At 40.7% G+C, this 25,698-nt stretch overlaps 1 protein-coding gene across 5 annotated transcripts in view; it reads left to right on the top strand.

Annotated features, from left to right (window-relative positions):
- LOC126247966 (golgin-84-like) overlaps window positions 1–25,698 on the top strand; it is a 169,230-nt gene that overhangs the window by 122,532 nt on the left and 21,000 nt on the right. Inside the window, exons 10-11 of one of the 5 annotated variants that reach the window (XM_049948526.1) lie at window positions 2,460–2,620; window positions 2,720–3,267. The exons of 2 other annotated variants lie outside the window; for them this stretch is intronic. In XM_049948526.1, the coding sequence (XP_049804483.1) occupies window positions 2,460–2,620; window positions 2,720–2,788 (230 nt within the window). In that variant the 3' untranslated portion in view covers window positions 2,789–3,267. Of the gene's footprint in view, window positions 1–2,459; window positions 2,621–2,719; window positions 3,268–25,698 lie in introns of those variants that run through there. 2 more of the 5 variants (XM_049948530.1, XM_049948528.1) reach the window with 2 other exon arrangements.

Below are 25,698 nucleotides of genomic sequence, written 5' to 3'. Positions count from 1 at the left end.
AGACATGAACATTATTGAGCAATCTGGGACGCCTTGCAACATGCTGTTCAGAAGAGATCTCCACCCCCTCATACTCTTACGGATTTATGGGCAGCCCTGTGGGATTCACAGTGTCAATTCCCTCCAGCACTACTTCAGACATTCTATTATTGATAACCAGCTGCCTGCTCAGTGTATCAGCCTATGCTTCAGAATTCCTGTTAAACAGCTGGCTACAATACTCCTACACATGTTGCTGAACTCAAGAATGTGATTACAGTAGCATTTGATTTTGCAGGTCAATAATATGATTCTGAGAATTGTCCAGATTGCTTTCGCCAAATGTGCCTATCCTGATTTTGCATTTTGTTTCATGAATTTTCTCAAAGAACCTTATGTACATTTTTACAGTCAGACAGTAGGAAAACTAAGAGTAACACAATTGAATGCTTTCATCGTTCTAATCACCATTGTACGTAAAGCTTCTAAATACTATTGGAACACCAAATTCCTGTTTAAGCTTAGAGACTTGTTAGTATCATTATTTCACAAATTTTTCTGCGAAATGAAAAAATATTCTAGCTAATATTGTCTTTATTCCAGCTGACACCCCCAAATACAATGTAACTCCCTTCCACTTAATGCTCCTATATAATGAATAATTTAACTTTGTGTGCATACGTGGTTGTAACTATGTAATAGTTCTGACAATGTTTAAATTAGTATGTAAAAGTAAGTATATTATATTTACAGATAAATGTTACTTACCTTGCTAAGTTGGTCTCATTGTCTAGGCAGCCTTATTTGCACCTATATAAACTTTCGGAATATTTGGTCCAGGGGTTTTTTAAAATAACAATTTGCTGGAACATTGTGTGGCTTTTAAACACAATCTTCATTTGCTGCTATGTTCTCGATGTACTTTTTACAACAGCACTTCTTAAATATACATTGTGCTAAATTGTTGAGCTAAACAAAGAGTGAGTTGATCAGAGAGTAACATGTGCCAAACTCAATAGATGCTAAACCCACTTTCCTCTGAACCTTTTTAAAACAACTCTACAGAGTTCATGACAAAATTATCTATAAGTATTACAAACAAAGTTTCCAGTACCTTCCTGAACAGGATGTAGTCCAAACAAGTATTAACGTGACTGTCTTAACGGAAGTTGTTTCTCATATTTAATTTATATAATGTTTTCTGGAAATAATTATTTACGTGAAGATTCATGGGCCTAATGGTTAATAAAAGAAAGTTGTAAATTTTGACAATATGAAAGATAGCAGCTTCCTGTCATTGTATAAGTTTTATTTTATAATCAATAATAAAACTTAGAAAAATTACAAAAGGAGACAGAAATTTTGCATGCATAAAACCTGAAGCATAATAGTATTATTTTTACTGTAAACTGGTTCTTTGATCATTTAAGTTGACAATTGTGATTACTGCTTTTCATGGTTCGAGATAGATATGACGAAATGGATCGGTATGAATAATAAAAATATATTACCAGAAAATTAGTCTTCCGCCAATCAGATAGGTTCAAAAATATCTTCAGATGTCAGATATATAATTTAAATATGAAAATTAACCAGAGTCTGGCCAAAATGTATATGGAATCAAACATTTCAATTGATGTACGAAAGTTCCGAAGAGGCAAGATTCATTACAGAGCACAGCATTGTATGGGAGGTAATCATGATCTGTGGGAAAACCAGAAAAGAAGAGAATCAAAGTGGTTGATATTTAGTGCTTTAGAAGGTTACAGAAAATGAAGTGGACTGATAAGATCAGAAATGTGGTAGTTCTCTGCAGGATATGGATAATACTAACAAGGAGAAGGGGCAGGACGATAGTACATGTGTTAAGACATCAGGAAAGGAAAGAGCATTTGAATAATTAAATAACTGCAACAACTGCCGTGCCATGCAGCTTGATGGTGGTGTGTTTATTTATTTAGTCAAATGGGTTTATACAGCTGTGGCTGCCCCACTCTCCAAGTGATCATGGGGGGGAGAGAGGACCAGTCCTACAGGAAGGCTGTCAAGCTATAGGAAGAAACTCTGCCTATGCACATCACAGTACCAATCAATAAATAAAAAAATAAAATGTGGTGGTAGGCTACTTTATTCATTAGTCACATGATGAAAAATAACACATGTGCATTTGCAGAGAGAAGTAATCTCATTAGTCACAAATAAAATTTTTTAAATTACCTATTTATTTATATAATTATCTAGATAGAAATTTATTAAAATACTGCCCATCTCTGCCTTATACTCTGCATTAAATGATTATTCCATCATATCGTATGTTCCATTTACTGTAAAATGACACCATTTTATTTACTTTTATTTTGTAACTAATCAAGATTCAGAAATAAAACAACTAAATAGCATCATAAACTTAAATTGCCATTTTTGTATGTGTTAACTCTGCTTCTATTTGGTGCATTAAGAAGGTGAATGTGTGTTTACAGCCAAGGCTCAAGTCCCCAGCCTTTTTGTAGAATCACCGTTTGACACGGGAGTGACACGCAGAGTAAAAAGGGCTTATACAACACTTGATGCGGTCAGTATTAGGACTGGTGTCTTTTTAAGGAGGTACCCATTGGCCCGAGTATTAGTATTTTCTTACATGGTAAGCAAATAACATCCAAAAGTATGGAAAAGAATCTTTCAGTGTAGGTATATTCTTGATCTTGTATCGTACTTACCATTTTTTTCTTAATTTTTACAGATTCTTCTTCACATTTGGGTGATGGTTGTATTGTTCACATACACTCCTTCTGCTCAAGGAGGACAGTGAAACTAGAGAATCTACAGAAATTATCATAAACATTGGTCCAACAGTACATATCCTGTTGTGATTAATCTCTAGTTCATATTTATTTATCTAGAAATGGAACACTTTGGAACTAGAGTGAAACCATCAGTAATTGCATTGTATTCCAGTTTGTTATTATCTGTGTATTGGTATTTCTATATTAGCCTAAGCTAATTATGTTAATATGAATGTAAGTTTCTTAAAAATCGAGACATAATATCAACAAGATGTGATGAGCAAAGTTTTTGATTACATCGAGATTAAGGTCATGGTGAAATACCATTTGCTGAGTGTTGAGCTATGAATACAGTCTATTACTGGTTGTAAATTTTATTTATATGCTAGGAGAGAACTGTGTATGCAGGGAATACTTTCATACTGCTGATGTATCCATTTATTTTGCTTTATGTACTCTTTCCTGTGTTGCTAAATCTGTCATCAGTTTCAAATGTTTTTTTTTTTTTTTTTTTTTTTTTTGGTGTTGCTAATCCTGTCATCAATTTCAAATGTGACTAAACTATGTCACTACAACTTTTGAATCTGGAAATAAAGGTGTTCAAGGTCTCTTAACATTATGAGTGTCTGCTGCTTCTGTTACTGTGATTAAATCACAAATTTATAACCTTTAACAACAGTCTAATTTGGTATTGAATAGCAAGTAATGTGTCTGAATTGATACAGTGCTCAGAATTGATGTATACTGATACTGGATTTCCCATGTGATTTTATGCAGTAAAGAATAGCAATGTTAGTGTTGCTGTATGTTACTGTGATAAGTTTCTCAATACAAAAAGTTTACTAATACATAGCCCAGGTAATAGTCTCTCTATGTAGCACTGCTCACACAGGTATAGATGTTTGTCAGTTGACATTAAACTGGGGTCTATACTAGAAATAGCATAGCTCTCTGTGTGTCATAAGTTGGACGCAGAATGGCAGTTGGAACTAGATACATGGGACATTCTATTTTGGAAATAATTAGGGAATTCATTACTCTGATATTCACAGTGTCAAGAGTGTACCAAAAATACCAAATTTCAGGCATTACCTCTCACCCCGGACAATGCAGTGGCTGGTGGCTTTCACTTAAAAAGACTGAGAGCAGCAGCGTTTGTGTAGACTTGTCAGTTTTTACAGACAAACAACACTGCATGAAATCAATGTGGGATGAATGACAACCGTATCCATTAGGCCAATGCAGTGAAATTTGGTGTTAATGGGCTATGGCAGCAGATGACCTGTGTAAGTGCCATTGCTATCAGCATGACATTGCCTGCAGCACCACTCCTGGGCTTTTGACCATATTGGTTGGACCCTAGACAACTGGAAAACCATGGTCTGTGCAGATGAGTCCCCATGTCATCTAGTAAGAGCTGATGGTAGGTTTCGAGTGTGGCACAGACCCCACGAAGCCATGGACTCAAGTTGTTAATGAGGCACTCTGCAGCCTGATGGTGGCTTGGTAATGGTGTAGGCTGTTAACATGGAATGGACTGGGTCCTCTGGTCCAGCTGAACCTATCATTGACTGGAAATCGTTATGTTCGGGTGCTTGGAGACCATTTGCAGCCATTCATGTTCCCGAACAATGTTGGAATTTTTATGGTTGACAGTGCACCATGTCACTGGGCCACAATCTTTTGTGATTGGTTTGAAGAATTACACACCACCTTGAACTATTCCAAGGGCATTGTGTCATGCAGGGCTCATATTCCCAGAGAGGAAATGGGAGAGTATCACTGAGATGCTGAAAGAAATGCACTGGTCAAATCAGACTCATTTATTCTTACTTTCAGTAGCACAAAACTCCAAGAGCATGTTGAGGCAGTTTACCTTCGCTAAAGTGTGCGACCCCATGTCCATAATCCAATGTGCTTTGGGCACACCACTTTAGGATGTAAGGGTGAAGCCGCTGGTGGCAAATGGGGTAGGGCCATCCACAAAGGTGTAATTTGTTCATCTCCTCTGAAGTATGTGATCTGCTCTGGGGCTCATTCTGTCTGGAGTAGGAACTGCAGCATATGTCTTGAAGAATGGAAGATACCAGAGCTTAAAACTACCAAGTACATCTACATATGGGTCATTCCATGTGAAGTGTCCTATGGCTCCCAGCTCAACCATCTTCAATTTTGATGAATTTTGTACAGTATGAACCTGAGGGCCCGACATGAACTTATGCAAAGTTTTAGGCTCACGTGTAACTTGGTTGAGGTGCTAGAGCCACTTTTCTGAAGACCACTTTCTCCGAGACCGAAAAGTCGCGAAGAAATCTTAAAGTTTGGGATTCCACTGTTTCTAATGTAAAAGAACTAGGCTCTTGTTCCTGGGTGTAGTGGTACAACTTTTTGTGCTCTACACACAAATGATGGAAGTAAAGTTCAGAAGCAATGCATTTGGCATAATCTCAGTTCAAAGTGGGCAACAAATCATGTTGTGAGTAATTTGTCGCATACTTTAATGAGGCATAAGTAGTGGAGAAAGTGCACTATGGACCTGGTCTTTTGCCAAACTATTGTCTGTGTGGGTGTTTAGTGTATCACAAATTTGGGCCTGGCTTGTGTGTTTAATTACTGTGCTACCATTCTGTAAATTAGCTAAAAAACTTGAATGTATCAAAATATTCCCATGTTCAAAGCCATGTGTCACAAAATGGGCACCTACCACATTACATTCATTAATACCATTCAACAGAGCACATTTCATTCTGTTAGAAAAACTTATTTTCATTTTGGTGTCTCTTTGGGTAATGTGCAAAAATTGCACCTAAGCTATTGAAATTTTTTGTAATTCGAGAAAAATCCTTGCATTGGTCCATGGTGGCTATGCCACTACCAATCTCAGTGACTGGTAGCCCCATTGCCAAGGGGCCCAATAGCCATGCAAGGTCAGCCATGGGTAGGTTTCTTTACTGCAGGTTCCCAAGACTGAAGGTGGGAGTCTAGCAGGTTCCCAAGCCTGAATGTGGGTATCCAACAGGTTCCCAAGCCTTGTCTGGGTCTCTTCGTGGTTCCCAAGCCATAATGCAGAATTTTTCAGTTAAATGTTTTAAATTTGTTGCTGATGTCCAAAACTATTGCTTCCAGCTAAAACTGTATTGCCACCCCATCATTGAAGCAGCTGGAACTGGTATGACTGCAATTATCTTTTGTTCTGGAATCCTGCATATGTCTCTTCTAGTTGGCCAGTGAAATGATTGAGCAGCTCCGTGAGGATGCATGGAATTAATCAACGCATCTTTTTCTTCACATGAAAGTTCACAGATATTTCCTGTCCACCATTTTCCATCATAAATGCAAGTCACATACTGGCTAGGCTGTAGTTCAGTAATGGCAACATGTTTAGTAGCAACTTTAGCATATCGGTTAACATTTGCTATAAAAGACGATGTATGATTTGATACTGTATGAATCTGAAGTCGCTTTTCATCAATTACCACAAAATGGTGAGGGTCTCTTGTACCACACACTGTACATCCATCCTCAAAACTTTTTTCTTGTTCAATTTTTGCATCTTCAATAATTTCTTTTTTAATATAGATAAATTCAATGCCATGCACATTTTTTTGGCATTATTCAAAGAGATCAGTTGGTGTGAAGATTTTGTTGTCAAATTGGCACTGAAGGCTAGCTCTTGCTGCTAAATGCTTAACTGTGCCCCCAATTCCATCACATGGTGATTTCCCATGGCTTGTTCCAAAAAAATTCCATTCTGCAATAATGCCAAAATCTTTTTTATGATAGCAAAGATTTAGGAAGCTCTTAAAATTTTTGTACTCTGTGGCAGAATCATCACTAAAATAATGAATATGCTTAATTTCTTTAAAAATGCACTTCAGGGATTTGATCCAGTTCGTTAAAAACACATGCACTGCAACTGTGTCATGTCGGAGGAAATCACTGATTATGCAGTAGCTGACACTTTTTAAGTCTTCATTATCTTTGTAGTAAATGACAAATGGATGTATTGTAGCTTGGCTATTTTCCCTGTGGACTCCTTGAACTGCGCCTTGGACAATAAAGGAGTAATTTTCAGCGAAATCCATTCATATAATCAATTCTCCTGGTTTGAGACCTTTAGTGAACTGCAAATGCTTGCTCTGATGCTTTGCAATCTAGTGGTGAATAGAAAGGGCCAAAAGTTTTGTAACTAATAGTTCAATGAATTCTTCCACTGTAACTCCATCAGTGAGAGTCCATTGTTTCAACTGAATTGTATCCTCAGGATCAGTATCTGCAAAAGTCCTTTCCAAGTATTCCTTTAGAGCTTTTGTTCCTGGATGTACTTTACAGTGATGAAGCATGCAATCCTTTGTTTCCAAATTCCTGACAGTTTTGCTCAGTAACATTTTGTAATCTTCTTTTATGTAATCTTCTATGTGCCAACATTAGTTTCACATCTTGATGTATTGTGCAGACACAAACTGAATGTGAACCAGCTGTGCCTACAGTCACACACCACTTTGGCCTTAATACACGAAATTTGGAAAATCCAATTTCTGGTCCATTTTTACTGCGGTATGCAACAAACATTTCTTTTAGGTTGCTCAGTAATAAGTATTTTTGTTTTTGAATGTTTTCTCCATCAATCCAAACAGTAATACAGTAATTTTTTCCTTGACAAATCTGACTAAACTCTTCAGCATAAAAATGTTCGAGGACTCTTGCCTTCACAGCCTCAGAAATCCTTTTCCCACATTTACCTTTGGGCTGTGCCAATATTCCCTGTTCAGCTTTTAACTTTCTAGCCTTCCTTACCATTCTTTCTGAAACACAAAACTCTTACATAGTCTTTTTGATAGACCAGCTTTGGGGATCTAAGGTCAAAATTTGAATTTTCTCCTTATGATCTGATGTATGTAATTTGTCTTTCAATTCTTGGATCGGCTGACTGTATTCTGAACAAGCCAAGCATTGCTTGCTTGTGGATCGTTGCTCCATTTCACTGGAATCAAGTCCTCCCACTTCTGCAATTTTCTTAATAATTGCACCTTCAACTTGATGTATTTTGTGGTTTGCATATCCTTTTGTACGCCTTGCACCAATTCATTGAAATTTTGATGCTGATATTCCAACCACTGTTAAGCTTGTATACAAATTGTGAGCAAAATTAGTCTCATCATCTTCATCTGACTGATATGTAACTTCCATTTGTGAATATTTCAGTGTATGAAATTCTTTTCTACTGGAAGGACAAATTTTTTTGGCCTGGTTTAATATCACACACAGTTATCCTTTGTTGCAGGTCAGCTGTTTCTGTGTTGACTGAGGGCAAACTGTTGCGTGCAGTATGGTTTTTCTTACCAAATGGGTCACAGCATGACCTTTGTAAAAATTCAAATCTTTGTACTCTTTACAGTGTTTAGTCATTTTAATGCACTGTATGTCGTTAAATGGGATGGGGAATCAGTATTTCCAAAACTGCTAACATTAACTTGATCTTTTTTTCCATTTCAGCAGCAACTAGATGTGGTTCAGGCACTAAAATCAAATTGTCGAGTCCTAAATAAAGAAAAGAAATAAAATTAATAAGCACTAAGCTTCACAAAAACTATGTAGCAGTCTTTAGTATAGTTAAATGGTTAAATTTAGCAATGAACCTGTCAAACAGGTTTAAAATCACCAAATAAACAGCAAAATGAATATTTAAACACTGCAGACCTAATCAACAAAATTTCAAATTTAAGGCGCAATTTTTGCATCTTACCCAAAGAGACACAAAATGAAAATAAGTTTTTTTAATAGAATGAAATGTGCTCTGTTGAATGGTGTTAATGAATGCAATGTGGTAGGTGTCCATTTTGAGAAACATGACTTTGAACACAGGTATATTTTGATACATTCATGTTTTTTAGCAAATTTACAGAATGGTAGCACAGTAATTAAACACACAAGCCAGATCCAAATTTTTGGTGTACTAAACACCCAGACAGACAGTAGTTTGGCAGAACACCAGGTCTATAGCGCACTTTCTCCCATACTTATGCCTCGTAAAGTATGGGACAAATTTCTTGTGACATGATTTGTTGCTCACTTTGAACTGATATTATGCCAAATGCATTGCTTTCTGAACTCTACTTCCATCATTTGTGTGCAGAAGACAAAATGTTGTACCACTATACCCAGAAGCAAGAGTCTAGCTTTTTTACATTAGAAACACTGGAATGCCAAACTTGAAGATTTCTTTGCGACTTTTTCGGTCTCGGTAAAAGTGGTCTTCACAAAAGTGGTTCTAGCACCTCAACCAAGTTACAGGTAAGTCTGAAACTTTGCATAAGTTCACGAAGGACCCTCAGGTACATACTGTACAAATTTCATCAAAATTGAAGATGGTTGAGCTGGGAGTGTCTTCTAAACTGGGACTCTTGACATGGAATTACCCATATACATCTACATCTACACTCTGCAAACCACTGCGAAGTGCATGGCAGAGGGTACGTCCCATTGTACTAGTTATTAGGGTTTCTTACTGTTCGGTTCACGTATGGAGTGCACGATGAATGATCGTCTAAATGCCTCTGTGTGTGCCGTACTTATGCTAATCTTATCCTTGCGATCCCTATGTGAGCCATACATAAAGTGTTGTTGTATATTTCTAGAGTTATCATTTAAAGCTGGTTCTTGAAATTTTGTTAATATACTTTCTCGGGATAGTTTGTGTGTATCTTCAAAAGTCTGCCAGTTCAGTTCTTTCATCATTTCAGTGACATTCTCCCATGGGTCACACAAACCTGTGACCATTCCTGCTGCCCTTCTCTGTATGTGTTCAATCCCCATTGTTAGTCCTCCTTGGTATGGGTCCCACACACTTCAGCAATATTCTAGAACTGGTCACATGAATGATTTGTAAACCCTCTCCTTTCTAGACTGACTGCACTTCCCCAGTATTCTACCAATAAACCGAACTCTAGCACCTGCTTTACCCACAACTGAGCCTATGTGATGATTCCATGTCATATCCCTACAAAGTATTACAGCAGGTATTTGTATGAGTTGGCCGATCCAGCAGCGACTCATATTATAGCCATAAGATATCATGTTTTTTCGTATTGAGAAGTGCACAATTTTACATTTTTGAACATTTGAAGCAAGTTGCCAGTCTTTGCACCACTTTGAAATCTTATCAAGATCTGACTGAATATTTATGCAGCTTCTTTCAGACAATACTTCATCACAGATAACTGCATCATCTGCAAAAGACTTCCCTGGACACATCCAAAGTTACTTCTACATCTGTTGATAACTCTCCATCCAAGATAACATGCTGCAGCCTTTCTACCAAACAGTCCTCAATCTAGTCACAGATTCCCCCTACATTCACTACTTCCTTTGCTTCAGCTCTTTAAAAGCCTGTTCATAAAGCTGATGCCGCTATACAAACAGAGGTTGCTAATGTCTGCACTAGTACCTCCATTTATCAATGCACTTGGGCTGCTGCAGTTATTTTGAAGCCCGTACATCCCCCCAGAACATCAGAAAAGGCCATGGTTGCCGATGTTGTGGAGTTTCCTGCCTCTCCAAAAGTTCAGTTTGGTCCACTGTCCAGTTCTGCCACTACCACTTCTGTGGTTGTAGCTCTGAAACTGCACCAAGCCAAAAGAAACAAAGCTGAATGTCAACTACTGACAGAGACAAGAAATAAACAGATCATGTTGACATCACTCTCTCTGAAATCTCCCATGGACATTGATATTAGCCTGGGGCATTCATTTCTCCCCAAGACTTAGCCTCTACCCATTGTGAGCTCCCCTCCACCGCAGAAAAACAGGGTATAAGTGCTACCCCAACGATAAATGGCTCCCACACATCTGTAGAGCATTAATGGTTTCAGGATGCGTAGTGCTAAAGTATCAACTGAACAACGACCAGCGCAGCGTCACAAAATGGCATCAAGAAGGTGCTGATCCACACGCAAATGGAAAGAGTGGGCAGCACCACACCTCCAGGAGGACAGAGTTCAGAGCTCCCTGTCAATGCTGACTTAGCCAGCTGCCCATCACTGGTCGGGTCCAGATTGGTCACAGACTTTGAGAGTATCAGTACTTAGTAATAGAAAGATGATACTCAGCCTGCTTTCTGCGAGTAGTAACAATGTGTCAATTGCATATAGGAGTCACAATAACCACATCAAGCCACATCATAATGAAGTTATGTTTCTTTCCTTTTTTAAAATAAAGTTTTCCATTAATCAGCAAGTGTTTCATATGATCATTTTGGATTCCTGGCACCAGCCATCACAAGTTCTCTCCTTCCTTGTTTGTGTCAGTGCTGATTCTCACAGTAGCCTACACAACACAGGACACATGTGAAGGAACTGAAACTGCTAGCACAGGAATGCCTCCTGTGCTTGTGTTTGCAGGAAACACATTTTAAAGCATCTGATATCCCTGTGCTACAGGGCTGTAGCCTCCAACACAAGGATGATTTGACTGGAGAAAGGGCCAAAGACAGCATTGCTGTGTCTGTCGGTAACACACACCACTCCTCCCTCGTGTGTGTCAGAGTATCACTGATTGTCCACTGTACTTACCTCCACAAGAGAGGCTCTCACAGATCTTATAGAATAACTCCCCTGACCATTTCTCCTACTTGTAGACTTCAATGCCCATCGTGTATTGTGAGTCTTGACTTCTACTTGCCTTCGGGACCAGGGTTTGGGAGCCTCGTGACGTCTCAAAGGCTGTGCATCTTCAACACAGCCACTCCCACTCGTTACTGTGCTGTTACTGGGTCATCCTCAGCCATCAACCTCTCTTTCTGCTCTCCGGCTCTCATGGATTCTGCTCAGTGAGAAGTCACTGACGATCTTCATTCCGTAGACTACTCTGAACTCTGGATTCACCTACTCGATGGAGCTCTTTCTGAACAGACACAGCCACGACTAATTGTCAGCAGAGCTAAATAGATGCTGTACAGCTAACTGGCTGTGTTTGAATGCTGCAACAGCATCCAGGAGTGGGTGAGCCACATCATGCGAGTGATCCACCGTGCCATTTACTTCTCCATCCTGAAGTCCTCTCATCATCCTCGGAGACAACCTATCTATAGGTGGAATGACGAATGCCATTTAGTACTCTGGGTCAGACGTGTGGCTCTGAGACAGTTTAAGTGCCACCCGATGGTGGAAAACCTCACATCATTTCACTTAGCGAAGGATGAGACTTGCCATATCACTGAGGACAGCGAGAAAAGGTCATGGCAAGCGTTCCTGGACTCTGTCAACAGTTCCACTTGTTCTGATACAGTATGGGAAGCCATTAGGAGGATTTCTGGTAAAGGCAGTCAGTTACTTGTAGTGGGGTTGTCGAAACAGGGGTGTCTCCAAATGAGACCTGGAGCCATCGCGCAGACAATGGCAGAGCATTTTTCAATGACTACTGTCACTGCCAACCAAGATCTAGGGTTCCAGCATTACCGTGCTACCACGTAAATGGGTGAGTGGGAATTCAGGTCCAACTATTTGGAGTCCTACAACTGCCCTCCTTGTGGAAGCAGTATTCAGCATGTCTCCTGCTCTCAATACTGCACCCACTCACGACTACGTCTGATACAGCATGCTGCGTAACTTGAAATTAGCATCAAAGGAAGTCATCTTACAATGTTTTAATTTTGAATGGCAGACAGGCCACTTACCCAACCTGTGGAGGGAGACAATTTTGATACATCTCCCCAAACCAGGAAAAGACCGAACGTGTCCCAGTAGCTACTGGAGCATTGCCCTAACAAGCTGTGTAGGAAAGACTGATGTACCTTCACCCATGATGCGCGCGATTTCAGAGGTCACGCACCCATACAGTTAACAGGCCCGCTTACATGGGCCACCTGGGTCGGCCCCCTGGCGTGCTCTGGTGAGTCACCAAAGAAACAGCGTTATTGAAGTGATCGCAAATGGGTGCGCTGCCTATTCTTTACGCTGTACTACTATTGACCAGTCAGTGTGTTCAGTGTTACGCACAACCTGTACTACAGTGTATCGTATGTGTTGCTCTATGCCTATTGTTGCATAAATCATGTTTGTTCTTGCTATAGCAAACTTGGTAATGAGTGAGCGTTGGGTTTTCTCCGTGTGTTAGTGTCAGTGCTAAATCACCCGACAAACATCTTGAGGGAAGTAATACTCATTGCCCAGCAGCAAGACTTCACGGAACAACAGCAGGCTCTCATGACCGCTCTCAATCGGGTGGCATCTGCATGTTCACAGCAGGTTACTCTGCCCCCGTCACACTCTCCAGCATATGACGAACTGGATGAAGATTGGGACTCGTAAGAGATACAGTTACCTCAACATTTCCAGGTTTTTCACATGGGTGTGTAGCATAGCACTTTTTTTTCTTTCCTGGCTTTCACCGCACGTTTATCAGTGGTTGTGTCAACTTGTACCTTTCCGAGAACCTGCCAGTTTATCATTTGATGAAATGTGCAAGCTTCTCCCAACCTATTTCTGTGACAGAACGCATGTCACTGCAACACATGTAGAATTTTTCCATTGTCAGAAACATCCAAACCAATCTTACAAAGCCTCAGCTGAGAATTGCACGGGTTGAGCTGTCATTGGAAATTTGTCACTAGTATCTGTCTCAAATCCTACACCGATCACATGGTGCATGATGTCATTATTCATCTGGCCCTGGATAGGAAGGGCCACGAAAAAACATTTCAGTGTGAGACTGTGACACTTACGGATGTGCAAAATACAGCATGGTTCTTCGAAGTGTCATGGTCCACAGGTGATCAGATTGCTGCATGGGGGGAGGTACGGTAAGTTGCTCAGTCAGCTGCTGTTGGGCCCACTACAAGTGTTCAGAATGACAGGGAAGCCATTGCAGTTGCATAAACTTCGACTTAGTGTCATGTGGGGCAGTGTAGGGTTATGGTAATAGCAGCAACAGGCCATGTCACGATGGCAGCCGCATGCCCTCCTATAGTCTCGTCCGTACTGCTTCACCTGACATGAGCATGCTGCCTGCCCTAAGTGGCAGACTGTTCATGACTAGTGTCAAAAGAAAGGCCACACTGCATTGGTGTTACTCCTCTTCAAACGTGGTGGATACAGTAGTACCAATGGACATAAACTGTTCGTCTATAATGACTGTCTCCCAGAACAAATTGTTTATTGACTTGAATTTTTAATAAACCGCTAAAAATGCAAGTGGACACACAAGCGGCAGTGACTTTACTAAATGCACAAGTGACTTTACTAAATGCACAAATGTATGTAGACCTGGAGAATATACGTAGACTTGGACTCCCCTCCCCTCACACAGGTTTGACAGAAGTCAGTTGGCTACAATAAACAGAAGATTCCAACCCTAGGTCAGTTCTTCACTCGTGTCTCTTACAAATCTGTTGTTCGCCCTCTCACCTTCCTTGTCGCGGATCATTCCTATACTGCAGACCTTTTTGGGTTAGATGCATTTAGTGCTTTCAGTTTCTCTATTAGTGATGAGGTAAGTTCAGTGTCAGATTGAGTTACGTAGCAGCAACTGGAGTCCCTCTGCTCTGAGTCTCCATCTCTGTTTTCCCCTGTGCCCCTGGTTTTCAGGTCCACATTACCATGAAAGAATGCACCTGCCCTCATTCTTCTCGGGTGCGGCAGTTGCCTATCCAGTTGCGCGACTCTGTCTAGGCTGAATTAGACTGTTTGACATCGCTCGATGTTATTTGGCCTATTTCTTCCAATGAATGGACTACACTATTGGTCATCATTAAGAAGCCGATGAGTAGGCTTTCCCGCTGCGGCGACTCCAGTGTCACGATTAATGCACAGCCTGTCATAGATAAGTATCCTTTGCCTCACCCTGATGATTTGTTCGCAAAATTATCGGGCAGCCGCTACTTTCCCGAGATTGATTTGTTGGAAGCATACCTCCAGCTCCCTTCGGATGAGGCCACTAGGCACCTACTCCCTGTCAATACACCTTTTGGCTTATACCAGTATCAACACTTGTCTTCTGGCGTCACTAGCGCACCTGCAATTTTTCAGCATTTTTTAAAATAGCTGATAGCCTCTGTGCCCAGCTTCAACAATTACCTCAATGATATTGTTGCTTTGGGTCCTTCCACCAAAGACCACCTTAGAAATCTCCAGTCATGTTTTCTATTTTACAGCCTGTGGGTCTCGAGTGCAGTCTTGCCAAATCACAATTTGGGTGAACTGTGCACTGTGTGGTGTCAGTGGCGTATAGATCACTGTGCGCCACATTTTACTAGACTGTTTTTAACTTTCAGACCGGAGGCCAGCGGCAGATCTTCTAATAGATATGCCCTCATTTTAAGTGGCCTTCAAACAAATGTGGTTAGAGTTTTAAAGTTTTGTGATTTTTCCACCTTGTTTCGTAAGATTTTGAGGAGATGCTCTTAATGTGTCAACAGGTTGACTGGCTTACGCATGTTTTTTGTAAGTGGTCAGCCAGTTATATTTCCATGTGATGTCATTTTACTTCCTTTGTCATTTTCTTTATGTTTTAATCTCTGGTATTGCACCTTTCACCATTTCTCCACTGTCTTAGTGCATGTGAGATGGAGTGGTTGTGTGAGTCAATGTGCGTGAGGTAGGAGAGAGTGTCATTTTGATTTGCAGTTGAATTTGCTGGTGACTAAATACTAAACTTTTAAAAGAGAGACAGTGTTAGACAAATAATGCTACATCAGAAGTACAATAGATAAAGAAAGGAGATGAAAGAAAGATATAGTAGCAAGAACTGCCCAAGATGAAAGAGATTTATGTAACAAAGAAACAACTGTTAACAGTAAAAAATATAAACTATAAGACCAGAAAGAAGATTAATGAAAAGCAATTTTTGAAGCACAACTCTCCATGGCTGTGAAATTTGAAGAATGGTAGCACAGAACTGAAAAAATTAGAAGCTTTTGTAACGTAGGTTTGTAGACAACTGTTAAAAATAATGGACTGCCCGAGTATGGTATGAGGATGTCCCGCAGTGAGCTTATGAGAAAAAAAGTCTAATACCAAACATAACAAATTTAAGAAAAATAATGGTTGGGCACATATTATGACTCGAGTTCTTGTTGAAAACAATGATTGAAGGGATGAAGAACAGAAAACATCATAGGGGCAGGGTTTAGAAATTAGTGTTTAATCCAAATTATTGATTCAGAATGCAGCAATAACGCTGGAATGAAGAGGATACCAGGCAAGAGAGAGTAATGGAAACTGCGTCATACCAACTTACAGTGCTGGTGACTGGAACAACAATGAAGTTCCATGAGATGGAGAAGCTTCTGCCTGCAAATCAGCACAGTTTTAGAAAGCATCACTCATGTGAAACTTAACTTGTCCTTTTTTCACATGATATCCTGTGAACTATGGATAGAGGGCAGCAGGCGGATTCTATATTCTTAGATTTCTGAAAAGCATTTGACACCATGCCCCAGGGTAGAGTGTTAATGAAAGTATGAGCATATGTAGTAGATTCTCAGATATGTGAGTGGCTCAAAGACTCCCTAAGTAACAGAGCCCAGTGTGTTGTCCTTGACAGCTAGCGTGCATCAGAGACAAGTTTATTGTTCGTTGTGCCCCAGGGAAGTGTGATAAGACTGCTCCTATTCCCTGTGTATATAAATGATCTGATGGACAGGGTGAACAGCAATCTGCAGCTGTTTGCTGTGGATACTGTGGTGTACAGGAAGATGTCATTGTTGAGTAACTGTAGGAGGGTACAAGAAGATTTGGACAAAATTTCTAGTTGGTGTGATGAATAACAGCTTGCTCTAAGTGTAGAAAAATATAAGTTGATGCAGATGAGTAGGGAAAACAATCCCACAATGTTTGACTACAGCATTAACAGTGTGCTACTTGACAAGTCAGGTCCATTAAATATCTAGGTGTAACATAGCAAAGTGATATGAAATAGAATGAGCATATCATGATTGTAGTGGGGAAGGTGAATGATTGACTTCAGTTTATTGGGAGAGTTTTAGGAAAGTGCAATTCATCAGTAAAGGAGACTGAACATAGAACACTAGTGCAATCGATTCATGGTACTGCTTGAGTGTCTGGGATTCCCACCAGGTAGGACCGAAAGAAGACATCGAGGAAAGTCGGAGACAGAGTGCTACATTTGTTAACAGTAGGTTTGATCAACACTAAGTATTATGGAGATGCTTCAAGAACTCAAATAGGGAATCCCTGGAGGGAAGGCGATGCTCTTTTCAAGGATGGCTATTGAGAAAATTTTGAGAACCAACATTCGAAGCTGATTGCAGAATGATCCTACTGCTGCCAATGTACTCTTCACATAAGGACCATGAAAATAAGGTAAGAGAAATTACGTCTTATATGGAGGCATACAGACAGTCTTCCTGTCATTCTGTTTGTGAGTGGAACAGGAAGGAAAGTGATTGGTAGTGGTGCAGCATACCCTCTGCATGCAGAGTATGGTGGCTTGCAGAGTATGTATGTAGATGTAAGTTACTAATTTTACTGTATTTTAGTCATATAAAAATGATCCCTGACCTGTTACAGAGCCATGATGGAAATTTATCATAGCCATGGGTAAGAATTTTCATATCCACGCCCTTTATCTCTAAAGGTTTTCTTCTGCCCAAATGCATGTTGTGCTACTATCTGCATTGCATGCATGTCACACCACACAATACTACTTCCTGGTGACAAGTGGTAACTCAAGAGACTCTGAAGAGATGTTGTAAGGACTAAGCCTTTAGAAGGCTCCAATGGGAAGTCTAAACTCTCATGTTGAACTTCATCTGTTGTATCTGAGGTATAAGGGCCATGTTGCTAAGGCTTCTGAAGTGTATTTCTTATGCAACTTGTGAGTACAGCAGTTTGATAACCACTGAGGAAAGTATGATGTTTTCTGTCAGCAGCAAATTTACAGTTAATCAGCATGATATATTTTCTAATCCTCTCATAGAGAAAGGGAAAAACTCTAGTTTTAGTCTCTCTCTCTCTCTCTCTCTCTCTCTCTCTCTCTCTCTCTCTCTCTCTCTCTCGGAACGCGATGAAAATTGGTGGATGTGATGGACATGTACAGACAAACAAATGATTACAATTTCAGAAAAATTGAAAGATTTACTCAAGAGAAATAGCTTCACAAACTGAACAAGACAATATGATGTTCATCCACCTGTGGCCCTTATGTAAGCACTTATTCAGCTTGGCATTGATTGACAGAGTTGTTGGAAGTACTTCTGAGGGATACCATGTCAAATTCTGTCCAATTGGCCCATTAGATCATCAAAATCCCAAGCTAGTTGGAGGGTTCTGCCCACAATGCTCCAAACTTTCTCAGTTGAGGAGAGATCTGGTGACCTTTATGGCCAATGTATGGTTTGGCAAGCACAGAGAAATGGAGCAGAAATTCTTGCTGGGCAAGCATTATCTTACTGAAATGTAAAGCCCAGGATGGATTGCCATGAAGGGCAACAAAACAGGGTGTAGAATATCATCAACATACTGCTGTGCTGTAAAGGTGCCGTAGATAATGACCAAAGGGGTCCTGCTATGAAATGAAATGGCATCCCAGACCATAACTCTTGTTTGTCAGATTGTATGGTGGTTGACAGGTTGGTATCCCACCACTGTCTGAGGTATTGCCAGATATGTCTTCGCTGGTCATCGGGGCTCCGTTCAAAGTGGGAATCATTACTTAAGCCAATTCTACTCCAGCCAATGAGATTCCAGGCTGAATGTGCCTGTCACCACTGCAAATGGACTAGTTGGTGTCCTGAGGTCAATGATAGTCAGTGCAAGTGGTGCTGTGAGCTGAACCCTCTTTCTGTGTGCTACCTGTTAATAGTCCTCGTGGTCACTGCTGGGGCAGTCCAGCTAGAGTAGAGTGGCCAGATAGCGGTTGTGTGTGTGAGGTGCACCTGCTTGTGCAAATATCTGTCTGTGTGTGTGTGTGTGTGTGTGTGTGTGTGTGTGTGTGCGTGTGCGTGTGCGTGTGTGTGTTTGTGTGTGTTTTCTCCTTTCTTTTCTGAAGAAAGCTTTGGCCAAAATCTTAGTGTGTAACAGTCTTCTTATTCTGCCTGTCTGCAACTCAATCTGACATCTTTATGGTGAGCAGCAATCTGTCCTATTCATAACTGTTGGTATTCCAACCTGGACTTTCTGTTGTTTGAAACCAATAAGATATGTATTTAGTATGCAAGTATGGTTGAAATAATGAAACTTTACATAATTTTTTCTTATTTTTCCCCCTCTGGTTTCCCTAGATATCAGCTGGACATGTCCAGCAGACCTACTTATTTTAGTCGCCATTCATTATATTTTGACAGTACCTTTCTGATGAGGTTATTTTAATAATTCAAACAATTTTTGTGTTTGAAGGTGAATGAATGTGGTTATGTGAGAGAGAGTTGTATAAGTTGAGTGTGATTTTTAACTAAGGTTTGGTTTTATTAATGGTTACATTTTAGGTATTTTAACGACACATGTGTCACAATGTTTTAGTAAGGTTGCTGGTAACTATGATGAGTACCCCAAACTGAAAATTTTCATCAAAAAAAAAAACTGTGAAGCTGATTGCAGATGATGAGCTTCTGGAGCTACTCAGTATGTTCAATATGCCCAGTATTGCCAAACTCCACTTTTTTTTTTCAGCAACAGACAGTCCGTTTTTATGTCTCCCGACTTGCTTTGCCAAGAATATTCTGGGAATAGTGCATCAGCAGCTTAGAAAATTCTGTTGATGATGTCATCCACCAGTTATTATGTAGTCTCTGTTATCAATAACAGAAAACTGGTAGCCTCACTCTACAAGCACCATGTTGATCATCTGTTTTTGTTGCACTGTTTCAGGTAATCCTCTGACTGGCAGTTAAATACTGTGCAGAAAATGGCCATCCGAGTGCGTCATCAGTTATGCAACATGTACAGTGACTCGCTACTATCAGTTGAAGGCAGAGTCCCACCAAACATGCTATACAGAAGACAATAATTTTGTATCAACAGTGGGAGAATAATAGTGAAATATTCAGACACATTCAAGATGATGAACATCTTAGCCTCAGTTACACAACAAAGATGATTATACACTTTGATAAGGAAAGATTTTGCAGAGGGTTCCAGTTTGATGCAGCTCTCAGAGTTACTCTCTCTCTCCCCCCCTCCCTCCCTCCCTCCCACAGTACTAAATTGATGATTCCTTGATTTCTCAGAATGTTTCCTATTGCCCGATCCATTCTTTTAGTCAAGTTATATCACAAATTTCTCTTCTCTCCAATACTATTCAGTACCACCTCATTAATTATTCTCTCTACTCATCAAATCTTCAGAATTATTCTGTAGCACCACATTTCAAAGCTTCTATTCTCTTTCTGTCTGAAATGCTTACTGTACATGTATCCCTTCCATACAAGGCTACACTCCTGACAAGTACCTTCAGAAAAGATTTCTTGATACTTAAATTTAAAAGAACGAATTAAGGACGGGTCCACCTTTTTGCAAGGACACAAATTATTGTTTTGTTTTATCACTCAAACATGTTTCACCTCAGTTGTGGCATCCTTAGTGGTTTTTTTATTATTTTCCTCAAAGACATACATACACCTATTTTTGGGTTAAGAAATATGATACATCAGATTTTGTTGTCAGTAAAATTGTATGTGCAGTTTACCATTTATTTCACATTCTGTGTGTCCAGTGGCTGCCAACCAGAATTGGCCACAGGTCTAAATTACTATACCATGTCATCCACCAACATGACTGATGATATGCATATGTCATAAATTTTACCGTAACATAAATTTTAAAGGTGGTACACTATGCAAAATTCAATGCACAAGATTTTCTAACATTCCTCATGTTTTCAGATGACACAGTGTCCTGATTTAGAACTGTGGCTGTTTTTGGTTGGCAGCCACAGGACACACACAATGTAAAATAAAACATGAAGTGTACATACCATTTAAATGACAACAAAATCTGATATATCATATCCCTTAAGCTAAAAGAGATGTGTACGTATTTCAGGAAAATAATAAAAAAAACCAATAAGGACGCCACAACTGTGGTGAAACATGTTTGGATGATAAAACAAAAAAGTAATTTGTGTACTAGCAAAGAGGTGTACCCATCTTTAATTCATTATTATATTTCTGCAAGCATGGGATCTGAGCTCAAAGCTCCATTGTGATACTTAAATTTATATTTGATCTTAACAAAGATTTTTTTGCAGTTGCCATTCTTTGTTTTACATTCCTTCCAGTTCGGCCATCGTAAGCTATCTTATGACCCACATAGCAAAACTCATGTACTACTTTTAGTATCTCATTTACTAATATTAATTTGACTACATTCCATTAAACTTGATTTGATTTTCTTAATGTTCATCATAGATTCTACTTTCAAGATACCATCCATTCCATTCAACTGCATTTTCAAGTCCTTTGCTGTCTCTGACAGAATTACAAATTCACTGGCAAACTGCAATGTTTTTATTTCTTCTCCCTGAACCTTAATTCCCTTTCCAAAGATCTCCTTGCTTTCCTTCACAGCTTGCTCAATGTGCAGAGTGAATAGCACTGGAGATAGGTGACAAACCTTTCTCACTTCCTTCTGAGCCACTGCTTCCCTTTCATGCCCTTTGTCTTTTATAACTACCATCTGATCTCTGAAAAGTTGTAAATAATCTTTCCCTCCCTGTGTTTTAGCCCTACTGCCTTAAGAATTTCAATGAGTGTATTCCAGTCAATATTGTCAAAAGCTTTCTCTAAGTCTGTAAAAGCTGTAAACATAGATTTGCCTTTCCCTAGCCTATCTTCTAAGGGAAATCATAGAGTCAGTATTGCCTCCCATGTTCCAATGTTTCTGCAGAACCAAAACTGATCTTCCCTGAAGTCAGCTTCTACCAGTTTTTCCATTCTTCTGTAAATAACTTGTGTTAATATTTTGCAGTCATGACTTATGAAACTGATAGTACACTAATGTTTACACCTGTCAGCACTTGCTTTCATTGGGATCAGCATTATTAAATTCTTCTTTAAGTCTGAGAGTATTTCCTCCATCTCATATATCTTAGACACCTGGTGGAATAGTTTAGTCTTGGCCAGTTCTCTCAAGGACATCAGCAGTTCTGAGCGTATGTTGGCTGCTCCAAGGGTCTTGTTTCGACTTAGGTCTTTCAGTGCTCTGTCAAATTCTTCTCTGCTCCCTCACCTCTTTCTATAATACACTCCTGGAAATTGAAATAAGAACACCGTGAATTCATTGTCCCAGGAAGGGGAAACTTTATTGACACATTCCTGGGGTCAGATACATCACATGATCACACTGACAGAACCACAGGCACATAGACACAGGCAACAGAGCATGCACAATGTCGGCACTAGTACAGTGTATATCCACCTTTCGCAGCAATGCAGGCTGCTATTCTCCCATGGAGACGATCGTAGAGATGCTGGATGTAGTCCTGTGGAACGGCTTGCCATGCCATTTCCACCTGGCGCCTCAGTTGGACCAGCGTTCGTGCTGGACGTGCAGACCGCGTGAGACGACGCTTCATCCAGTCCCAAATATGCTCAATGGGGGACAGATCCGGAGATCTTGCTGGCCAGGGTAGTTGACTTACACCTTCTAGAGCACGTTGGGTGGCACGGGATACACGCTGACGTGCATTGTCCTGTTGGAACAGCAAGTTCCCTTGCCGGTCTAGGAATGGTAGAACGATGGGTTCGATGACGGTTTGGATGTACCGTGCACTATTCAGTGTCCCCTCGACGATCACCAGTGGTGTACGGCCAGTGTAGGAGATCGCTCCCCACACCATGATGCCGGGTGTTGGCCCTGTGTGCCTCGGTCGTATGCAGTCCTGATTGTGGCGCTCACCTGCACGGCGCCAAACACGCATACGACCATCATTGGCACCAAGGCAGAAGCGACTCTCATCGCTGAAGACGACACGTCTCCATTCGTCCCTCCATTCACGCCTGTCGCGACACCACTGGAGGCGGGCTGCACGATGTTGGGGCGTGAGCGGAAGACGGCCTAACGGTGTGCGGGACCGTAGCCCAGCTTCATGGAGACGGTTGCGAATGGTCCTCGCCGATACCCCAGGAGCAACAGTGTCCCTAATTTGCTGGGAAGTGGCGGTGCGGTCCCCTACGGCACTGCGTAGGATCCTACGGTCTTGGGTTGCATCCGTGCGTCGCTGCGGTCCGGTCCCAGGTCGACGGGCACGTGCACCTTCCGCCGACAACTGGCGACAACATCGATGTACTGTGGAGACCTCACGCCCCACGTGTTGAGCAATTCGGCGGTACGTCCACCCGGCCTCCCGCATGCCCACTATACGCCCTCGCTCAAAGTCCGTCAACTGCACATACGGTTCACGTCCACGCTGTCGCGGCATGCTACCAGTGTTGAAGACTGCGATGGAGCTCCGTATGCCACGGCAAACTGGCTGACACTGACGGCGGCGGTGCACAAATGCTGCGCAGCTAGCGCCATTCGACGGCCAACACCGCGGTTCCTGGTGTGTCCGCTGTGCCGTGCGTGTGATCATTGCTTGTACAGCCCTCTCGCAGTGTCCGGAGCAAGTATGGTGGGTCTGACACACCGGTGTCAATGTGTTCTTTTTTCCATTTCCAGGAGTGTATTTTCTTCAAGTTCATTTCCCATGTATAGCCAAACTATATATTCCTTCCACTTTTCAGCTTTCCCTTCTTTGCTTAGTATTGGTTTTCCATCTCAGCTCTTGACATTCATACAGCTGTTTGTCTTTTCTCAAAAGACTTCTTTAATTTTCCTGTAGGTGGTATCTATCTTTTCGCCCTAGGTAGACATGCTTCTATAGATCTACATTTGTCCTGTAGCCATTCCTGCTTAGCCATTTTGCACTTCCTGTCAATCTCATTTCTAAAAATTTGTGTTCCCTTTCACTTGCTTCATTTTTATATGTTCTCTTTTCATCAGTTAAATTCAACATCACCTATGATATTCATAGATTTCTACTAGGTCTTGTCTTTTTACTTATTTGAGCCTTTGCTACCTTCACTATTTAATCTCACAAAGCTACCCATTCGCCCTCTACTGTATTCCTTTCTCCTGTTTCTGTCAGTCATTGCCTAAGGCTCCCTTTGAAATTCTCAAAAAGCTCTGGTTCTTCCTATCTGGGTCCCAGCTCCTTAATTTCCTACCATTTTGTAGATTCTTCAGTTTTAATTTACAGTTCATAACCGTTAAATTGTGACCGGATGTAACGTAGCAAGTTATTACAAGATACGGTGGCTGCACGAGAATGATGAGGAAGGAACGTTCTGATTGGCCGTTTAGATCAACAGCCAGAGTTAAGCTGTTCCCGTGCGAATAGAGGAGTGTGCAGAAAGGGGAGTACCTCAAGAAAGTCGCTTGCTAGCCGGCCTACATTCCATGTTAGATCGCTCCTTAAAAATACTCTTTAAGATGCGGAAATAGTGAGCTAATTCCGGTTCTAACATATCGTGACTGAAGCGACTGGAGTTATGAACACTTTAATGGAAGTTTGGTGTTTCGAAGTTAAATAGTTTGAGAGATACGAATATGTGAACTTTCTGGTCGTAGTAACAACTCCGCGTGGCGTGTTTCGTGCTCTGTACGGAATGTTTTGGCGAGCACTTTTATTTTATTTACTTGTTTGTGTATTCAATATTAGTAGTCCACAATAATTCACCCATCTGTAGACATATTTATTGTGCCTCATTTCTTCTAGCTGTCAAGTCATGTAGCTCTGTAGATCTTTTCAATTATTTCACATGCTTAATTAATTCTGTATAATGGTGCATGATGCTGAGGGACTCTGTCTGTTGTGTGTGGGTCCTAGAGGAATTAGTCACAGTCAACTAAGTTAGGAACTGTGGTGGCCGAGGTCAACAATCTTTGGTTACTGCCTTGAGCTGTGGCCATGAGGGGCGGGGGGTCTCTGGGGTAAAGGATGTAGCATCTGTTGTTCAATCAGTGTCGCCTGGAATCGCTGATATTCTGATGATTTTACACCTTACGATTCACTTGGTGTAGTCAGTTCATCCTCACCTGAGCCTGAATGACAAATAGTGATGAGGTTGTGGTCTCCAGGTGGAGCATGAAAAATGCAAGACCGGTTCATGGCACTGCATTGTTACAGGCTTCTGTACATTTGGTTAGCTTCATGTGCAAGGGGTGGAGGGGGTATTCACTTCAGTAGCTCGGTACGGGCATTTCTTAAAGTTTCGAGAACATACCTTCACCAAAGAGTCAAGCAGTATATTGCTCCCTCCTACGTATATCTCCCGAAGAGACCGTGAGGATAAAATCAGAGAGATTAGAGCCCACACAGAAGCATACCGACAATCCTTCTTTCCACGAACAATACGAGATAGGAATAGAAGGGAGAACCGATAGAGGTACTTAAGGTACCCTCCGCCACACACCGTCAGGTGGCTTGCGGAGTATGGATGTAGATGAGTAGTAGATGTAGAAGAGATTAATTGGATAAGTTTGCAGGAGAGGAAAGCAGAAGGTTTGATACTTTTTAAGGTAATGGTGGGTAGTCAGTTATTGTGATCTTTAGTGAGTATGGTGGATGAGTTTTATCAATGGAACAATTTGGGGGACAGGTTAGAGAGAGAGAATATAAATTAGAAATTAAATGCAGATGGACTATAACAGCACTGTCACATGTTCTATTTTCCCCGACTTGAAACATGGCAGTTATTTCACTGTACATGGGAATAATAATATTATGTTGTTATTTTATGCTTAAAATTATTTTTGAGAAATGTTCTTATAGATGATGATGTCTACCAATTTGTTTATGTCATCTGGTGTCAGAAAACTCTTTAAGATATTGAGCACTTGTGAGAGCATTCATCACACTGTTTGTGCTGATATTGATCTCTGCAACAATGACTCATTATTACTTAAGTGTCTTCAGGTAAATTTGTGTTATACTTCTCCATT

Source organism: Schistocerca nitens, chromosome 3 (assembly GCF_023898315.1).
Source record: "Schistocerca nitens isolate TAMUIC-IGC-003100 chromosome 3, iqSchNite1.1, whole genome shotgun sequence".
Taxonomy (NCBI): Eukaryota; Metazoa; Arthropoda; class Insecta; order Orthoptera; family Acrididae; genus Schistocerca; species Schistocerca nitens.
The sequence above is the reverse complement of the archived record's forward strand: the minus strand, read 5'-3'. Positions and strand labels throughout refer to the sequence as shown.